The sequence below is a fragment of the Poecilia formosa genome, unplaced genomic scaffold (genome assembly GCF_000485575.1).
Source record: "Poecilia formosa unplaced genomic scaffold, Poecilia_formosa-5.1.2 Scaffold24, whole genome shotgun sequence".
Classification (NCBI taxonomy): Eukaryota; Metazoa; Chordata; class Actinopteri; order Cyprinodontiformes; family Poeciliidae; genus Poecilia; species Poecilia formosa.
The window spans coordinates 1,001,172-1,016,195 of NW_006799963.1; the positions used below are offsets into that span (position 1 = coordinate 1,001,172).

The 15,024-nt window shown below is 42.5% G+C and overlaps 1 protein-coding gene across 2 annotated transcripts; it reads left to right on the forward strand.

The window, feature by feature from the left end:
• Positions 1-263: 263 nt before the first annotated feature.
• zfhx2 (zinc finger homeobox 2) lies at positions 264-15,024 on the forward strand. 2 transcript variants are annotated; one of them, XM_007547967.2, is made up of 5 exons: positions 264-409; positions 3,947-4,114; positions 5,883-5,943; positions 6,693-10,816; positions 13,611-15,024. In XM_007547967.2, exons 1-5 carry the CDS (start codon positions 404-406, stop codon positions 14,010-14,012), a joined length of 4,761 nt encoding a protein of 1,586 aa, XP_007548029.1. In that variant the 5' UTR covers positions 264-403; the 3' UTR covers positions 14,013-15,024. The 2 variants fall into 2 exon arrangements, with proteins under 2 accessions (XP_007548029.1, XP_007548030.1); XM_007547968.2 differs by having other exon boundaries at positions 3,947-4,105.

A 15,024-nucleotide genomic window follows, 5' to 3' on the forward strand; every position in this document is an offset into this window, starting at 1 on the left:
TATTAATTATAGATAGCTAAAAATAATGAAATATAAAATTTATAAACTAAATATACAAATAGTTTTTATTTATAATTTAATTTTGCATATAAATTGATATCTATTTATTAATTTGTTTTTTTTTTTATATAGAAATATAGGAGTCTTTCACGACTTATTCATTTACCGGATTTTGGCACTTCTCGCCCTCCATAACGCATGTGCCCTCTGAATGTCAGCAATCAGCCTTGGGGGGAGCTGTGGTCTGTTTACTAGAGGGAAGAGGGGAAGGAGAGAGGGCGAATGAAGGGAGGGGGAGAACAGAGGAGAGCAGAGAGAGAGCGAGAGAGGGAGGGCAGGCAAGAAAACTTTTCACTTGTGAGGATCCACAGAGGAAGCGTGTGTGCGTGTTGGAGCGGCGACCATGCAGGTAAAAACGCATTAGCTAATTGCTCCGAACTTAATTAAACGAGATTCGCGGTCGGTTAATTGCGCCCGTTCGAGCGCGGAGAGTGGCCTGCGACTGTTAGACGAGCGAGTAAAACGACGGATCGTGCCCCGATACTAATCCGATCCATAATAGAAATCCTACATTAAATCCCAAACTTTTTTTTCTGCCCCCTCCGTCTCTGTTTCGCCTGCTCTCCCTGCACCACCCCCATCGTCGAGGCGAACGCGACGCACGTACTCCGCTTTCAAGTAGCTTTTTTTGTGTGTATCGTTTAATTCTCTCGCCAATTACGTGTTGGGAGCTGTTTAAATAAGAGTTTAAAATGCCCATGTGTTGCACCGAAAGTGTTTAAGGTGTGGATACGAGCGCTAGGACGCAGTTAAATAGGGGGTCTAACTGGGCGGCGAGGGAGGAGGGGGTTCGAGTGTTCCCAACACATCTGTAAGCGGAGCCCACGTTCATTAATTAAATGGCTTTAGTCGGGCTAGGCCTCCATTTACGCTGCTGAGCAGCAGGCGGCGGGCGGTGCAACCCTAGATGCCCGATTGGCAGCCCACAATCAGAGGGGGAAGGAAATAACCAGAGGCCGAGGTTGTTGTTTTTCTTTTTTTTTAATCCGAAGTTTAGTAAGAGATTTTTTTTTTTATGGCACGGGTTAACTCGATCGATGTTTTCCAGCTCCCACCTGGCCCGGACAGAGTTTGTTTCCAGGGAGTGGAGAGCACCCAGTTGGAGGCAGTTTGAGCAACGGTTAATTATCAGCGCTTGCTAACAGGCTAGCTAGCGAAGTGACACGGCTGTTAACAGCTCCGGCTCTTTTGTTTATTAATTTAACGACGGCCCAGCCCAAACCGAGAGCCGATTGGAGATTATGCTGACGCTTTCCTCGTCTTTTTTCGCAGTTTCAGAGAAGTGTGTCCGTCGCCGCAGGATTATTTTTTGGTAAACTAACGGCTAACGAGCATTTCCAAGCAGCACTGTAATGCGACGTTGCAGGGGGGCTTCACAGCCTAGCTTGCTAGCTAATTGATTCGGTCGGCATAGCTAATTAGACTGCTCATTAATTAGCCTCCTTAAGGCAGAGAGACTCAAAAAGCTGTTACGTTGTGGTCTTTATTGTTAAATGTGTCACGGGGTATTAAATGTGATGTACACAATGCAGGGGTAGGCTCATCGAAATAGTATCCGATCACATATCCCCGCTAGCTTGCTAATTGGCATGAGTAGGAAGTAAGGTGGTAGCTGTGTTGGTATTTTTCCTCCCAGGCACGGGTTGCGTTTTTGGCTGCATCTGTGATTATTAATGCTGGCAGAAAAATGCATCTACGGTTTTCTTGAAATGCATACTGCTGGATGTCTTTTTTTTAATTATTATTATTTTTTAACGAATACAAATGCATGCTGTTGAGTTGAAGCAATGAGATCTGAAAATAAACGGCCCAGTGTTTTTGTGGCATCTGTCAGAAGTGGTGCTGCATGGCATAATTTGCATTTCTTTTTTTTGTGCCTTGTTTGTTCTCCTTTTTTGTAGCACAGGTTTGTGCACATGTGCTCTGAGATTAGTCTGGATTTAGTTTGAATTAAAAGAGGAATAAAACATTAGCTCTTCCATGTGGGAACCTCATTATATAGATGGTTTCTTGCATCACAATGTGAAATTTGAGCAGGTTATGGCAAACAAATAAAAGGGGATCCTCCCATAAACACATGGGCCAATCTGATGATCCCATGCTATCATAACCTTATATAGAAAAACAAATGAGAGACAAATTTACATACTGCAATCTAAGAGATTTTATTAAAAAGAGAGAAGCAATTATTTCTAAAGTTCTGGTAGGGGGAAAAAAAAATCAATGTTACAACCTGGTTTCTTTAATTAATCAATTAGCAAAGTTTTCAAGAGTTATTTTCAAGACAAATGCTTCCTTCTGAATGTGAAAAGTAGACATGGTGCCAACGACAGGTGTTTAAATAAAAAATTAAGATTCAGTGTTTTAAAAGCTGAAAACAACGGGGTGTTTTTGTCTTTCAATTTACACTTGTACAACGTGTTGACTACACTGTCATCACAAGAGCTGTTGCCTTTTTTTATATATATATATTGCCACGAATCAACGAACAATATTTAGTGATTTGAACAAATTCCAGTTTGTTTGTAACCACTTGAATTTTACAAGTCAGTTAACCGACTTCTGTATGTTGAGGAACAACATTAAGATTTTATTCTTCTTTAAAAGTCAACATTATAGCTGAATGCTAAAATGAACTATTCTGTGCCATTTTTAGCAGAAACCGGAGCTCGTCAGGACTACTTTTATATTCATTGTTTGACGCAAACCTTCTTGAAAACATTAACTAACTTTTATTTTTATTATTATTATTATTATTCACATACATTTGGCTGAGCAAAGTTTCAGCAATATGCTTTTGGCTCTGTTGTTAGAAGTAAAATAAAATTGGAATGACAATCTGGATATGTTTATTGAAAATGTTGCAAACAAAGCCAAAGGGGGCGGAGCAGCCAGCTGCCTAATAACCAACCAGATGATTGGAGGACAAATGATGGCATGAACCTTGCTTGAATATCATGCGTTTTAATACATATATCTAATCAGTATTAGAGAGTAGTCCATCTCTAAAGTTAGTCATCTTTAGGTGCTTATTTTGAAGAATATACATTTTATTTTTTTTTATACTTTTTGATTCAACGCTTTGTAGAGAAACTCCAGTGTAACAAGCTAATAATAATTACTGGCTAATTCAACAGAATACTTGGTTAGGTAGCTTGGTAGTTGTTTGCTTATATCAGACCAGAGAACAGCTCTAACTTAATTTGATGGATAGCGGGCGCTCTTTTTAGTTTCCACACACTGATTTGTTTATTTTTTGTGTGTGTGTGTGATTGAAAGCATTTTTTTCTTGAAAACAAGGCCAAAGTATCCATGTTTCAGCCAGATAGCTGGCAGTACAGAGCAACAAGTCGGGGCAGCACTTGCTACCCTGACACTTCAGCATCTAATTGAAAGTAGTTTAAATCGCAGGAGAGAACATGTTGGTGGATTTAAAGGAGTAACTTTTGCCTACTCGTGTGGTTAAAGATTTGACGTAAAGGCGGAAAAAAATAACATAATGCTGATCTGAGATTAGTTTGTATTTTAACTAAATAAAACTCCAAAATGACTCCCTTCTTATGGATTAACATGGTTGGACGAGGTCAATTGGTTTGACTCTCCAGATGGTTGAATGCCTTTTTATTTAGAGGGGGAAATTATCAGCTGGAAAAATAATGTATTTCCATTTGCGTTCAAAGTTTTGTGTCGTCTCAAGAGTTGAAATGCGTTCCAGGAAACGAGCCGTGGGGGAGCATAAACAATAAGCATTCTCGGAGTCTTTGATGAAATTACCCCAGTATCAACCTGCTATTAACGGGCCCGCTGCGAGGCTTAACCAACAAGTGTGCTAAAGTATTTTTAGAAGGAGGAGCGTGATTCACTGACATTCGTTTGTATCTGTCAGGAGGAGCCTGGAGAGACGGTGTGCAGTGAAAGGAATGGAGTTGCAAAGTGGCTGTGCCCGCTGTGCCAACAAGGGCAGCCTGACAGATTTTCCTTGTCTCTACATCTCACTGAGCAACACAGCGTACTTCCATCGTGTGTGGACAGACTGCTGGACATTGTGAGTTTGGTATGTGACTATTCGCAATATCTTGCATTACAAATGTCATAATCAATGGCTTGACTCTTTTTTTTTTTTTTTTTTACTTTCCTTGCCTTCTAATTACATTGCTTAACCCAATAAGTACAGCCAGTGGAAGGAAGAAAGTAAAAGATTTGGGTCCTATAGATCTAACATCAGGTGTACAAAAAGAAACTACTACAAATTGAAAATGATCCTGTGTTATTAAACAAACATAAAACCAAAAGCCTTGCTGCTTCCATTTGGATTAAGCAGAAAAGTTGCAGCCTGACGCATCTAATTAAAGCACTTCATTAACTAATCATCACCATGTGTGACAGTGTTTTCTGTAAAAGCAGGAGCTTTGGCGGTTTAGTCTTGAAGTCTCGTGTCCGTGTACACAACGCCAAGGTGGAAAGACATCAGCAGTGACTTTAGAGAAGCAATTGTTGCTGCCATTTAGTCTTTCAAGGGGTTGTTGGTCCACATCAAAGCAGGTTTAAAGTTATCGTTTAGCAGCTAATTGACAGTTTCTTATCTTCCCAGGTTGGAATGTTTTTGAACCATGTTTGTACTCAAAAGCATGTTTGTAGTACAACCTTGAGAGATGATGGTTAAATCGCCAGGCTTTAACTCTGGGTGCTAGCTCGTGCCTTAAAGTCTTAAAGTATTTAAAATGAAAGCCCTAGGATGTCTTAAATTAATTTTAAAATAAGTTGGCCTTAAATATGTTAGTCGGGGTTCTTAAATTTTGTTGTGACAGAGCTATTTAATCATAATCTGTGCAGTTTTCTTTTTTTTTTATCTCGTGAGACTTTACTGTTACGCAAGACTTGAGTCACATGCAGAAATCTTCACTGCTTTGTGTGACTCAGGGTGGTTGCAGCTACAGTAACTTGCTGCTAATATACCTGTGTTAGCTACCTTAATAGATAGCTAGCTATATTAATACAACTAGCTAGCTAATCAGCAAGAGTAGCTAAAATGGTGACAAAGGTAAAGCTAGCTATCTATTATGTTTATCATGGCTAAGTGAAAATTTATTGCCAGTTTGCTGGATAATGTTTGTCTTAGCTGTTGGCTCATTGCTGTTGCCAACCCATACAATTTATTTATTAGTGACTTTCTTTTGTATATTTCTGTCATTATGGGTCTTAAATTCCGTTCATAATGCTCTTAAAATATTGGTTAAGACGTTTTTCATTTGAGTTAGTGAAATGTGAGTAAGCCTTGTAACTTAGACTTTAAATTTGACCAAAGTGGCTTAATTTTCTTAATCTTAAAATTACCCTTTGGTTAATGCTTATAACTCACAATTAGCAATGAAATACTTGTTAAAGTAGTCGTTAGAGACAATTAACTAGAGGAATAAATAATGTAATACAAAATGTGTTAATATACTAATACGATTGGCAGCTCTAGGTGAAAACGGTTTATTATTAGAACAACAGTAGACTAAGTTTTAAAGTGTTTATGGAGACACCACATTGGGAATAATGAGCCACCTCACAAAAATAAAAACTTTAAAGAAAACACTTATTGTGAAGTGTTGGGGAGACGGCGAGTTTGTATTGGTGGATCTATTAAAGACGGGGTATGCTCTCGGGGTAATTTGCAAATTAAAGACTAGCCAGGCTTGCTATGTGTAATATAACCACACTTGCTTGAGTCACGCCCAAATGTGCTACATAATGACATTCGGCTCATCTGGCAGGAGCTGCTGCAGAGTCAAGTTTGTGATGGGAATTCAGCTGAACGACTCCTTCTCTTTTTACAGGCCGTTTTAAAACAGGCTGCGAGTGGAGTAGAAGATTACAGAGGTGTTCAGGAGACCACAGGTGAGTGTTGGGAATACTTAAAATTAGTTAAACCATAAATGGATATGACATAATCATCTATGCATTTTAAACTAAATGGGTTGATTCCCAGACTAGTAAATATGGATCCTGTAGCGCTGTGGAAAGTATTTGTCCATACATTGGTTTTGCTTTTTTTGTGTCATAGTTAAATTTCAGATTCAAATCTTGATTTAAAAGATGACATGATTACAAAAGACCATTTTCAAAGGACTATCACCATAAGAAAAAAAACCCCTCCAGATCAACATATGTGAAAAACAAACAGTTTTTTCCTCTCTTGGCCCTTGAAGCATTTGTGAAAGCTGGCATTGAGCCTTTTACTTTGCATTAGGGAAACTTTGTCCCACTCTTCTTCGCAAAAAATACATCTAAGTCAATCACATTGGAGGGTTTTCAAGAAGATCATCACACCTCTTCTGAATCAATTGTAAGTCTAGACTTTGAGTAGACCACGCCAAAACATTCTCTACTACAAAGCCCGATTTCACTTTAGCTTTTGTTGACGATCCGATGCCCGGATGTTCTCCTTGAGAATTTGCTCGGGAGCAAAATTCATGGTTCCGTCATCTGGGTTCGTTCAGGTCTTGAAACTAGGTGTTTATTATTTTTAAATGTTAAAAATATTAAATCTTAGAAATGGGGATAGCAACAAATTAGCATTGATTTTGTTGATGTATATCCAAAAACATGAAAGTTAAGACTTTTTTTTTTCTTTTTCTCCGCCCTAGATGCTGAATTTTCACAACTGATGTCCACTGAAGAAACCCATTCAGACCCCTGCCAATCCACAGAGTGTTCAGACGCTAGCCAGACCCTTGCTGACAAAGAGATGGAGGAGGAAAGCATAATGGAACGGGAGGGAGGTGACGCTGAGGTGGTTTTAGGAGAGGAGGGAAACTTACCCCCAGAAGCCAAACTGCAAAATGCAACTGAAAACTCAGAAATACCAGGCACAAGTGAAAAGTCAGTTGGTAAAAACAGCGTTCCAGCTGAAAAAAGCACCCGGTCATTCAAATGCAATGCCTGCTTGGAAAGTTTCTCCAACAGGACTGCCTTGAGTGTTCATTATACCTCTGCATCCCATGTTCAGAGGATGACCTCAGGCGCTGCAAAGCAAGGTGCAGAAGGCTCTACCCAGCCTCCCTCAGTTGCGGGTCTGTCTCGCCCGTACATATCGAACAAGCCCTACCAGTGTGCTGTGTGTCGAGTCTCATACAATCACGCCATCACCCTTGAGAGCCATATGAAATCTGTTTTGCATCAAACCCGCAGCAGAAATGCTGGCATGGTTTCAAACGGTGCAGTACCTGCTGCCAGTTCGAGAAGTAGCAACGCCAGCGCTCCGAACCCGGTAGTTACAACCTCTGAAAGCAGAGGCAGCTCCTTGGGCACCACCAGCAACTGTGCTGCTCCTGCGACCGTGATGGTGGGCGGCGCGAAGGATGGAGAGCAGATTGCAGGTTCACAAGTGGCTCCCTCCCTCCTCACGTCCCCGGTGGCCTCCGCTCAGGCAGTCTCTGCCTTTCTCACCCTCCTCACGTCAACTCCCAGCACCCTGTCGCATTCCATCCTCCCGTCGCTGTTCGCAGCGGGCGCCGCACCCGGTACCGCTGCGCCTCAGCTCGTGCCTCAGCCTCACATGGTCATGCCCCTGATCTTAAATGGGCTCCAAGCCCAAACTCAGCAGCATCAAGACAACCAGCAAGGACAGCTCCTCACGCAGTGCGTGCCATTCGTAGGCCTCAACCCAGCCCAGCAAGCCCTACTAACCCAAAGACTTAACAGCTTACAGAACCAGTGGCCCTCATCGGTTGTTTCAGCTCACGTGCAGCCCCCTCAGGAAGAGCAAGGGCAAGAGAGGCAGAGCAGCGACGAAAAGTCCTCGGATCAGATCAAGAACGGGGACAACGGGACTTCGGAGAACGGCAAGGGAGACAGACCTGAAGGAGAAACCGTTGATGAATCTGCACAGTGTGCAGACGGAAAAGACAAAGGGAAGGTTGACGGCAATGAGGACAAGGTGAAAGATCAAGGTAGCACAACAGACCGAGATGGCTCTACAGATGAGTTGAATCCGAAAGGTGATAAAGAAAATTGCCTGAATCACTCCCGGGCAGGCACAGGCAAGAGCCTCCGCAATAACAACCTCTCGCCTTCAGCGTCTGTGGCCAGCCTCAGTCCAGTGAACTTAGACCTTACACTCAGCCCCGATTCCACCCCTCAGAAATCTCAATCTGGCACCACCCCTTGTGATTCACCAAAATCCAGCCCGAATACCAATGCCTTAACCACCAGCCAAACTAATCTTCGTTGTAACGCCGCAGAGGCCAATCATTTAGACCTTCCTGTACTGTCAGAGTTCCAGTCCGAGGTTCTGTGGGCATTCTTTGAGTCCCGTAGTGAGGCGGATGCTGCAAGTCCTCCTCATGAGGACTGTGAAGCACTAGGTAGAGAGGTGGGGCTTTCAGAGGAGGAGGTTCGGAGGTGGTTGAGCCACGCCCGCCAGACAAAGCAGAGACGGAGAGCAGAGCTGAAACACATGGATGGATTTACAAGACACAGTCAAGGATCTGATAACGACTATGACGACGAGGAAAACTCTCTCATTATCGCAGAAGGTGACGACGATGCTGAAGCATCAAGTAGTCAGGTCATGGATTTGTCTGGCACAAGAGGGAAATGCAAGAGGAGGAACACAGGAAAAGAGGGATGTGGAGAGTCCGCTCTAACGTCCGACTCAGAAACCGAAATGTACACTTCTGTCATCGTTTCTGATGAGGAAAGCCAAAACGAATTGCTCAGAGAAGGTCCTGAAAGTCCTGCTAAGGACGAAGCACAGCGGGAGATGCACGGCGACAAGGGCACAGCTGGAGGAAAGGTGCTGCGCTCCACAACTGTGTTTCTCTCCGATGCAGAGGACGAGTACGAAGATGATGAGGGTGGAGGAGCTCAGAGGGCTAAGAAGAAAAAGCGCAAAGGCGATTTTGAGCGAGACGAGGTGGAGTCAAAGAAGGAAAGACAGGACCCGGATGTGGATCTGGAGTTGGAGGCTCAAGGTGATCCTCCGAGTGCGCAATCTGCAGCGATGGACCATACTGAGATTCCCCCCGGTGCTCTGCACTCTGTCCCTTTGTCCATTTCTCCATTTTCTACTCAATTCCTCAGCCCTTATGTTCTCTCCCTTCCTCCCTCAATGGCAAGCGATGGAAGTAAAATATCGGTCTTTCCAAACTCCCCAACAATCTCTCGCTTTCCTGGCTCTTTACTCTCGCAGACTCTCTCCTCCCACAACCAAACCTCTCACTACCTGTCCAACGGAGATGATTCCGAATCTGCGCTGGATCTCAGCATAGGGAAAAACAACTCCAAGTATGCTTCGTCCTCCTCATCTGTCGATAAAATATCAGTACAGAAGGGACAGCTGTTGGACGGACTTGGCCTCCGGCCCACATCCAAAGGCATGGTGGTTGTCCAAGTTAAACCAGAACCCGGCACTGCCATGGCTTCATCCAATAGCCCAATAAATCTGGTCAACTGCGGCAACATGACAAAGTCGAACATTTATATGAGAGCAGATGACAAGACAAACACCACTTTTGTGAAAGTGGAGAGAGACCGGGAGAAAGAGACCGAGCTGCAAGAGAGGAAGTCCAAAGGAAAAAGGTACCGGGACATGCGCCGCTCCAGGACCATCATTCAAGCTGAACAGCTTGACATTTTGTATGGCTGCTACTTCAAAGACCCTAATCCTGGGAAGCACGAGTTTGAACAGATCGCCGAGTGGGTTCATCTCCCAAAAAAGGTCGTTCAGATCTGGTTCCAGAACATGAGGGCGAGGGAAAGGAAAGGCGAGGTCCGGTTCATCAGCGACGGCACTTTGGCTGCTGTTGGAAAACCTCTCATCAAGTTCACATGGCCTCTTTCTAAACCCATATTCTCAAACAAGACTGCTACAAATAACACCGGGGGCATCCCAGCTACTCCAATTGTTCGGACACTTATAAAGACGGAAAAAGAGCCGGAGAAAGAGCTGGCAAAAGCAGCCTTAGTGAAGAAAGTGATCCCAGTTCCCATCAAGCCCAAGGAGGTAGCTTACCCCACTGCAGGGTCTCCTGTGAGCAGCAGCATTACTGCAGTGCCAAAGACCAAACTTGAAGCCAGCAGCAATGTCAGTATGTTGAAAGTTTCATCCAAAGTCCCTACCCCCGTCCTCTATCCCCCACCCAAGGAACCAGTTCCAATTGCCCCACGGCCCATCCAGAAACAAGAAGAGGAGAGTGAAGAAGAAAAAACCGATGAGGAAAAAGAGGATGACAGTGAAATGTTGATCAGACCGGGCATGGCTAACCGCATGGTACCGAAGCTGGCTACAACTCCCATCAACAACAGGCCTCCAGTCTCCACTCTAGTGCCACCAAAACAAAACGGTCTCAACTACTGGACCCCCAAAGTTCCCATAAAGATCAACACTCTGTCAAGAGAACAACTGGCGCTTCCAACACACACGCCGCCCCGTACCATCCCCCCTCCTCCCACCCCTAGCATCGCACCGGTCAGCCCAAACACACCTGGTTCCGCCAAAGCAGGGAGCCCGTCCACACCAATCATCGTGAAGTCCAGTCCGACAGAAAGCAGCTTTCTGTCCCACTCTGCCAGCCGCAGGCCACGCACCCACCTGTCCTGCCTTCAGCTGTCCATCTTGCAGTCATGCTATGAAACCTGCGCCCACCCCAATGCTATGGAGTGCGAAGCGATCGGCACAGAGCTCAACTTGCCTCTCAAGGTGGTGCAGATCTGGTTCCAGAATACCAGAGCCAAGGAGAAGCGCTGGAGGCTGCAGCAGGAAAAAATGGTATGTTGCTACTTTCCTGTATTACTCTGTTTTTAAGACAAACAATAAAGATAAATATTTTTGCACTAGCAAAAAAGATTATTGCTCCTCCTGCAGCAATAATCTTAACAAAAATGGATGTTTTGATGTTAAACTGTAGTATTCTGGTCACAACATTCAATTTTGATTTTTGGTCCTTTTTATAATATTTCGGAGGCATTCTTCACATCTTCAGTAAATATGTAAAAACTTTTAAGTTTCTCTGATCCACATAGGATCTAATTATAGTGCTGTGAGAAAGTATTACCTCTTAAAATCTTTACTTTGTTTTAGATCATTGTACAATTTTTAAGATTAGGTAAAGGTAACAAGAATAAAACTAAAATGCAGTTCATAAATTATGATTTTATTTACTAAGGTTAAAAAAAAAAGCTATTCAAGGCAATCTGAACATCTGTGTAAAATTCAGTGCGCCCTCAATAGATTCACTAGTGCCTATATTGCCATGTGAATTAATATTTTTTTTTTTTATTGAATGTGGAGTTTGCCCCACTTTTTATAATTTAGCTAAATTAGTATGGTGGACTGATCCTGCCAAATTTGACAAAAAAATTTAGAAAGAAAGAAATGGCTTGATAGGGTAATATACTAGATATACTATATATATATATACTTGCATTGAAAAATATTATCTTCCCCAACTTAACTGATTTATACAGTGCAACATAAATTAATATGCAACATTATTTCTATTTTTATCTTACTTCTAATCTTCCCATTCTTTTTATTTTTAATGCAATTTCTTTTGATTACATCACATTTTATTTCATACATTTTTTTTCTTCTAATTTTTTATTTTTTTATTTACTGTCCCTTTTTTTCATGTGGTGATTTATTTTCTCTTGTATTTTCTACCCTATTTTCTCCTTTATTTACCGTTTCTTATGTTCCTCATATTCATTTTTCTTTTTGTAGGAAAGTAATGTGACAGTAAAAAATTAAAAACAGAACATAATAAAATAATGAAATAAAGGAATCTAATAAAACAAGACTGGAAATAAAACAGGAAATACTGGTAATTTGAAATCTATACTATTGAAAATAATTGTTGTGCAGTAATCTAATAAGTTAGGATTTTTTGAGGGGCAGCACGGTTGCCATATTTGGCACATTAATCATCAAGCCATTAATATTAATATCTTTTGCCAATTTTGGCAGAATCCATCCTCCATACTTTGCAAATAGTTTTTAAAAAATCATGCCAAAACATTTCAATAAGATTGAACTCCAAACTTTGACTAAACCACTCAAAAAGAAGTGTTTATTTTATTTTAGCAATTTAGAGGTAAACTTGCTGGTGTGCTGTATAAATAAAGTGCTTGTGCCTTTAAGGTCCCGAATTGATAGCTGAACAATTACCTTCAGGATTTTCTAATAGAAAGCAGAATGCATGATCCCATCATTTACAGCAGCTAGACCAGGTGTTGAATCAGCAAAGTGCCACCAGCCTATCAAACACCTTCCAAAAAATCCTCTTTTGTCCAGAAAATGTAACAACTCTTGGGGATCATCAAAATGCTTTTCAGCACATGGGAAGAAGGGCCTGTTTTATCAGCAGTTTTGGTTTCCCCTTGAATCCAAGTCTCTAAATGTTGACTCATTAATAAGGACCATAAGTGAGATTTGTAGGCCTGGAGAAGTTCTGTGTCCTGTGAACTTCTGAATGAGTCATCCATGTTCTCCTGGTGTAATTTGATAGGTTGGCCACTCCTGGGAAAGTTTACCACTGGGCCTGATATCTTCATTTGTAGATAATGGCTCCAACTGTGGCTGGCTGGAGACCTAGAGCGTTAGAAATGACCTTGTAATCCTATCCAGACTGTTGCTTTTCAGGGAGTATTTTTAATCTGTTCATGAATTTCTGAAGATCCAGACTTGGTGTGTTGCTTTTTAAGATATTTCAGCCTACATCATGCTGTTAGACAGGGTGTGTTTAACCGATCTCTTTATTCTACATGTCTGGTAATAAGGCCTTGGTGGGGATACTGTAAATGACCAAGAACATGACCAACTGAACCCAATCCAGGATTAAACAAAGCACTCGACTGTAATTCCACAAAAAAAAAAGCCAAGTTAATTTGGATCTCTCTTTTTCCTTAATAAACCTAGACATCACAGATCCCCAACCTCAAATCCCCAAGATTTGAGGTTGGGGATTTCCAAAAGCTTAATGTTGACTGCTTTATTCATTCTACAATTTCCCATGTCTGTTTGGGTTCATTTTCATGTTGGACCACCCAACTGAGTCTAAGTGCCTTTTCACACCTGGTATTCCGGCCTATCTGTTTCGATTGGGGACTAAAAATCGCAACATTTGCTTACAATTGCAGCTAGTGCGGTTTCCTTAATCACTGCACTTTGTCAAACTATCTAAACCTTTTGAAAAAAACCTGTCCCCCCCACCACCCTGCATCTCTGGTGGTTCTGGACCAAGAACCACTAAAGGAAACAACACATAAACCTCTGAAGTAGACACTGAGCACAACTTCCTGTTTCACAAACTCTTAAAAGAAGTGGATGTTTTCGGCCACTTCAAAGATAAAAATTATCTTTGGCAAAAGACCACGAGCCACCCCTCCCCAAAACGAACCAGACTTTCTAGGCAAACAGACTAGAGTTCGATTAAAGTAGACAGAACAGGGCTGGTGTGAATGCAACCTATGTTGTTTGGTTGCTGTAATAATTTCTGGTACTTTCTTCCAATCTTAATGAGTCTTTTTCTATCTCCCTCTTTGTCTCCCTTGACCAACCGCAGTACCCCCTGTCAGATGGGAAGGTGGACACCAGCTCGGGAAGCTACCTTCACTACAGTGCCCTGAAAGCCAATCGGCCCATCCTTCCCAAGCCCGTTCAGCTAACGATCACCGAACCTGCGGCCTCTCCGGTGCCGGGCCAGCCCGCTCCGAAGGAAACCCTGACAGGCCACTGCGACGCCTGCAATGTCTCCTTCGAGTCGCGGGCCGCTGCCAGGGCCCACGTCTTCTCCCCACATCACCTGGCCACTTTGAGAACCACTAACTTTGGCCAGCCCACGGCCCTGGTCAACAAGAACAGCTCGCAGGGTTCTCTCTCCACCGCTGTGACCAGCCCAGGAACTGGCTCCGAAGGGGAGATCGTCATCGAGTTGCCACCCTCGACGGCCACCAGCAACAGTTAAAAAGACTCAGATCAGGCATGGTCTGCACATTGACAATTGTTGGACCCGTTTGGGCTCCTCAGATTTTAATAAACACATTTGAGCACTAATCCTCTAAAGGTAATCTTTCGCTACGCCTCCCCCTCACCCACTCCCCACTTTTTCTCCGCTCCTCTTTGCTCGACCGTAACTTGGCCTGACATCATGAACTGAGCAGACTCTCTTCCCCATGCTGCTTGTCACTTTCTCAGCTGATTTCCTGATGAGTGTGCGAACCCTCTAAAGGTCTCCTTGACTCTTTCACACCTTACCGCAACAATTTCTGATCCTGACCCTGTGGTTATGTACTGACTAACTTCTTATAATTTGTAAACGCACTCAACTCACGATGCTTGAGCTGTTCTATCCTAAAGACTGATACAAGTGTTTCTACCTTTTTGGCAGTGGCCACGGTGAGCCCATAAACACTTTTTTTGAGGTGACATGATATACTCACATAAATAACTGCCCATGTTTTTTTGTTTGTTTGTCCCCCCCACACCCCCGGGGAAGTGGTTTTTTTCCCCTCATGCCAACTTTTCACCTCTTCTCGGGCAAAGATTGCTTAGATATCACACAACTGGACTGAGCTGTTGGGAGAGGAGGAAAAGCTGGTAATAGCCAGCTTTTTGGTTGCTACAAGAATTATTTCTCATTTGGGATTTAAAAGAGGTACTATAGAGAGAGAGGGAGAGAGAGAGTAGGGCTGCAAACTTGTCCACTATAACATGTTCATAGTTTCATGACAATCTAAAGAAAAAAAAAGACTGAGCTAAAAGGTTTTTAAGAAAGTAGAATCTGTGGCATACCGCACTTTGACATTTTACATTGTTTGAGATGTTTTTAAGCATTCTGATGCAGGTGTCTTTTTATGGAAAGATGCATTAATGCATGTTGGATGCCTTAATATAAATCACGTGAAATGGATTTTTTTTTTTTTTTCTTTTTTTGCTAATCAATTGTAATATGCTTTGGTTGTGAGCGTAAAATACAA

What these genes read in the sequence shown, in the direction of transcription:
- zfhx2 (XM_007547967.2), top strand. An exon ending in TGCTGGACATTGTGAGTTTG is followed by an intron (nt 4,115 to 5,882) that starts GTATGTGACTAT and finishes CTCTTTTTACAG; the next exon opens with GCCGTTTTAAAACAGGCTGC. An exon ending in GGCTGCAGCAGGAAAAAATG is followed by an intron (nt 10,817 to 13,610) that starts GTATGTTGCTAC and finishes GACCAACCGCAG; the next exon opens with TACCCCCTGTCAGATGGGAA.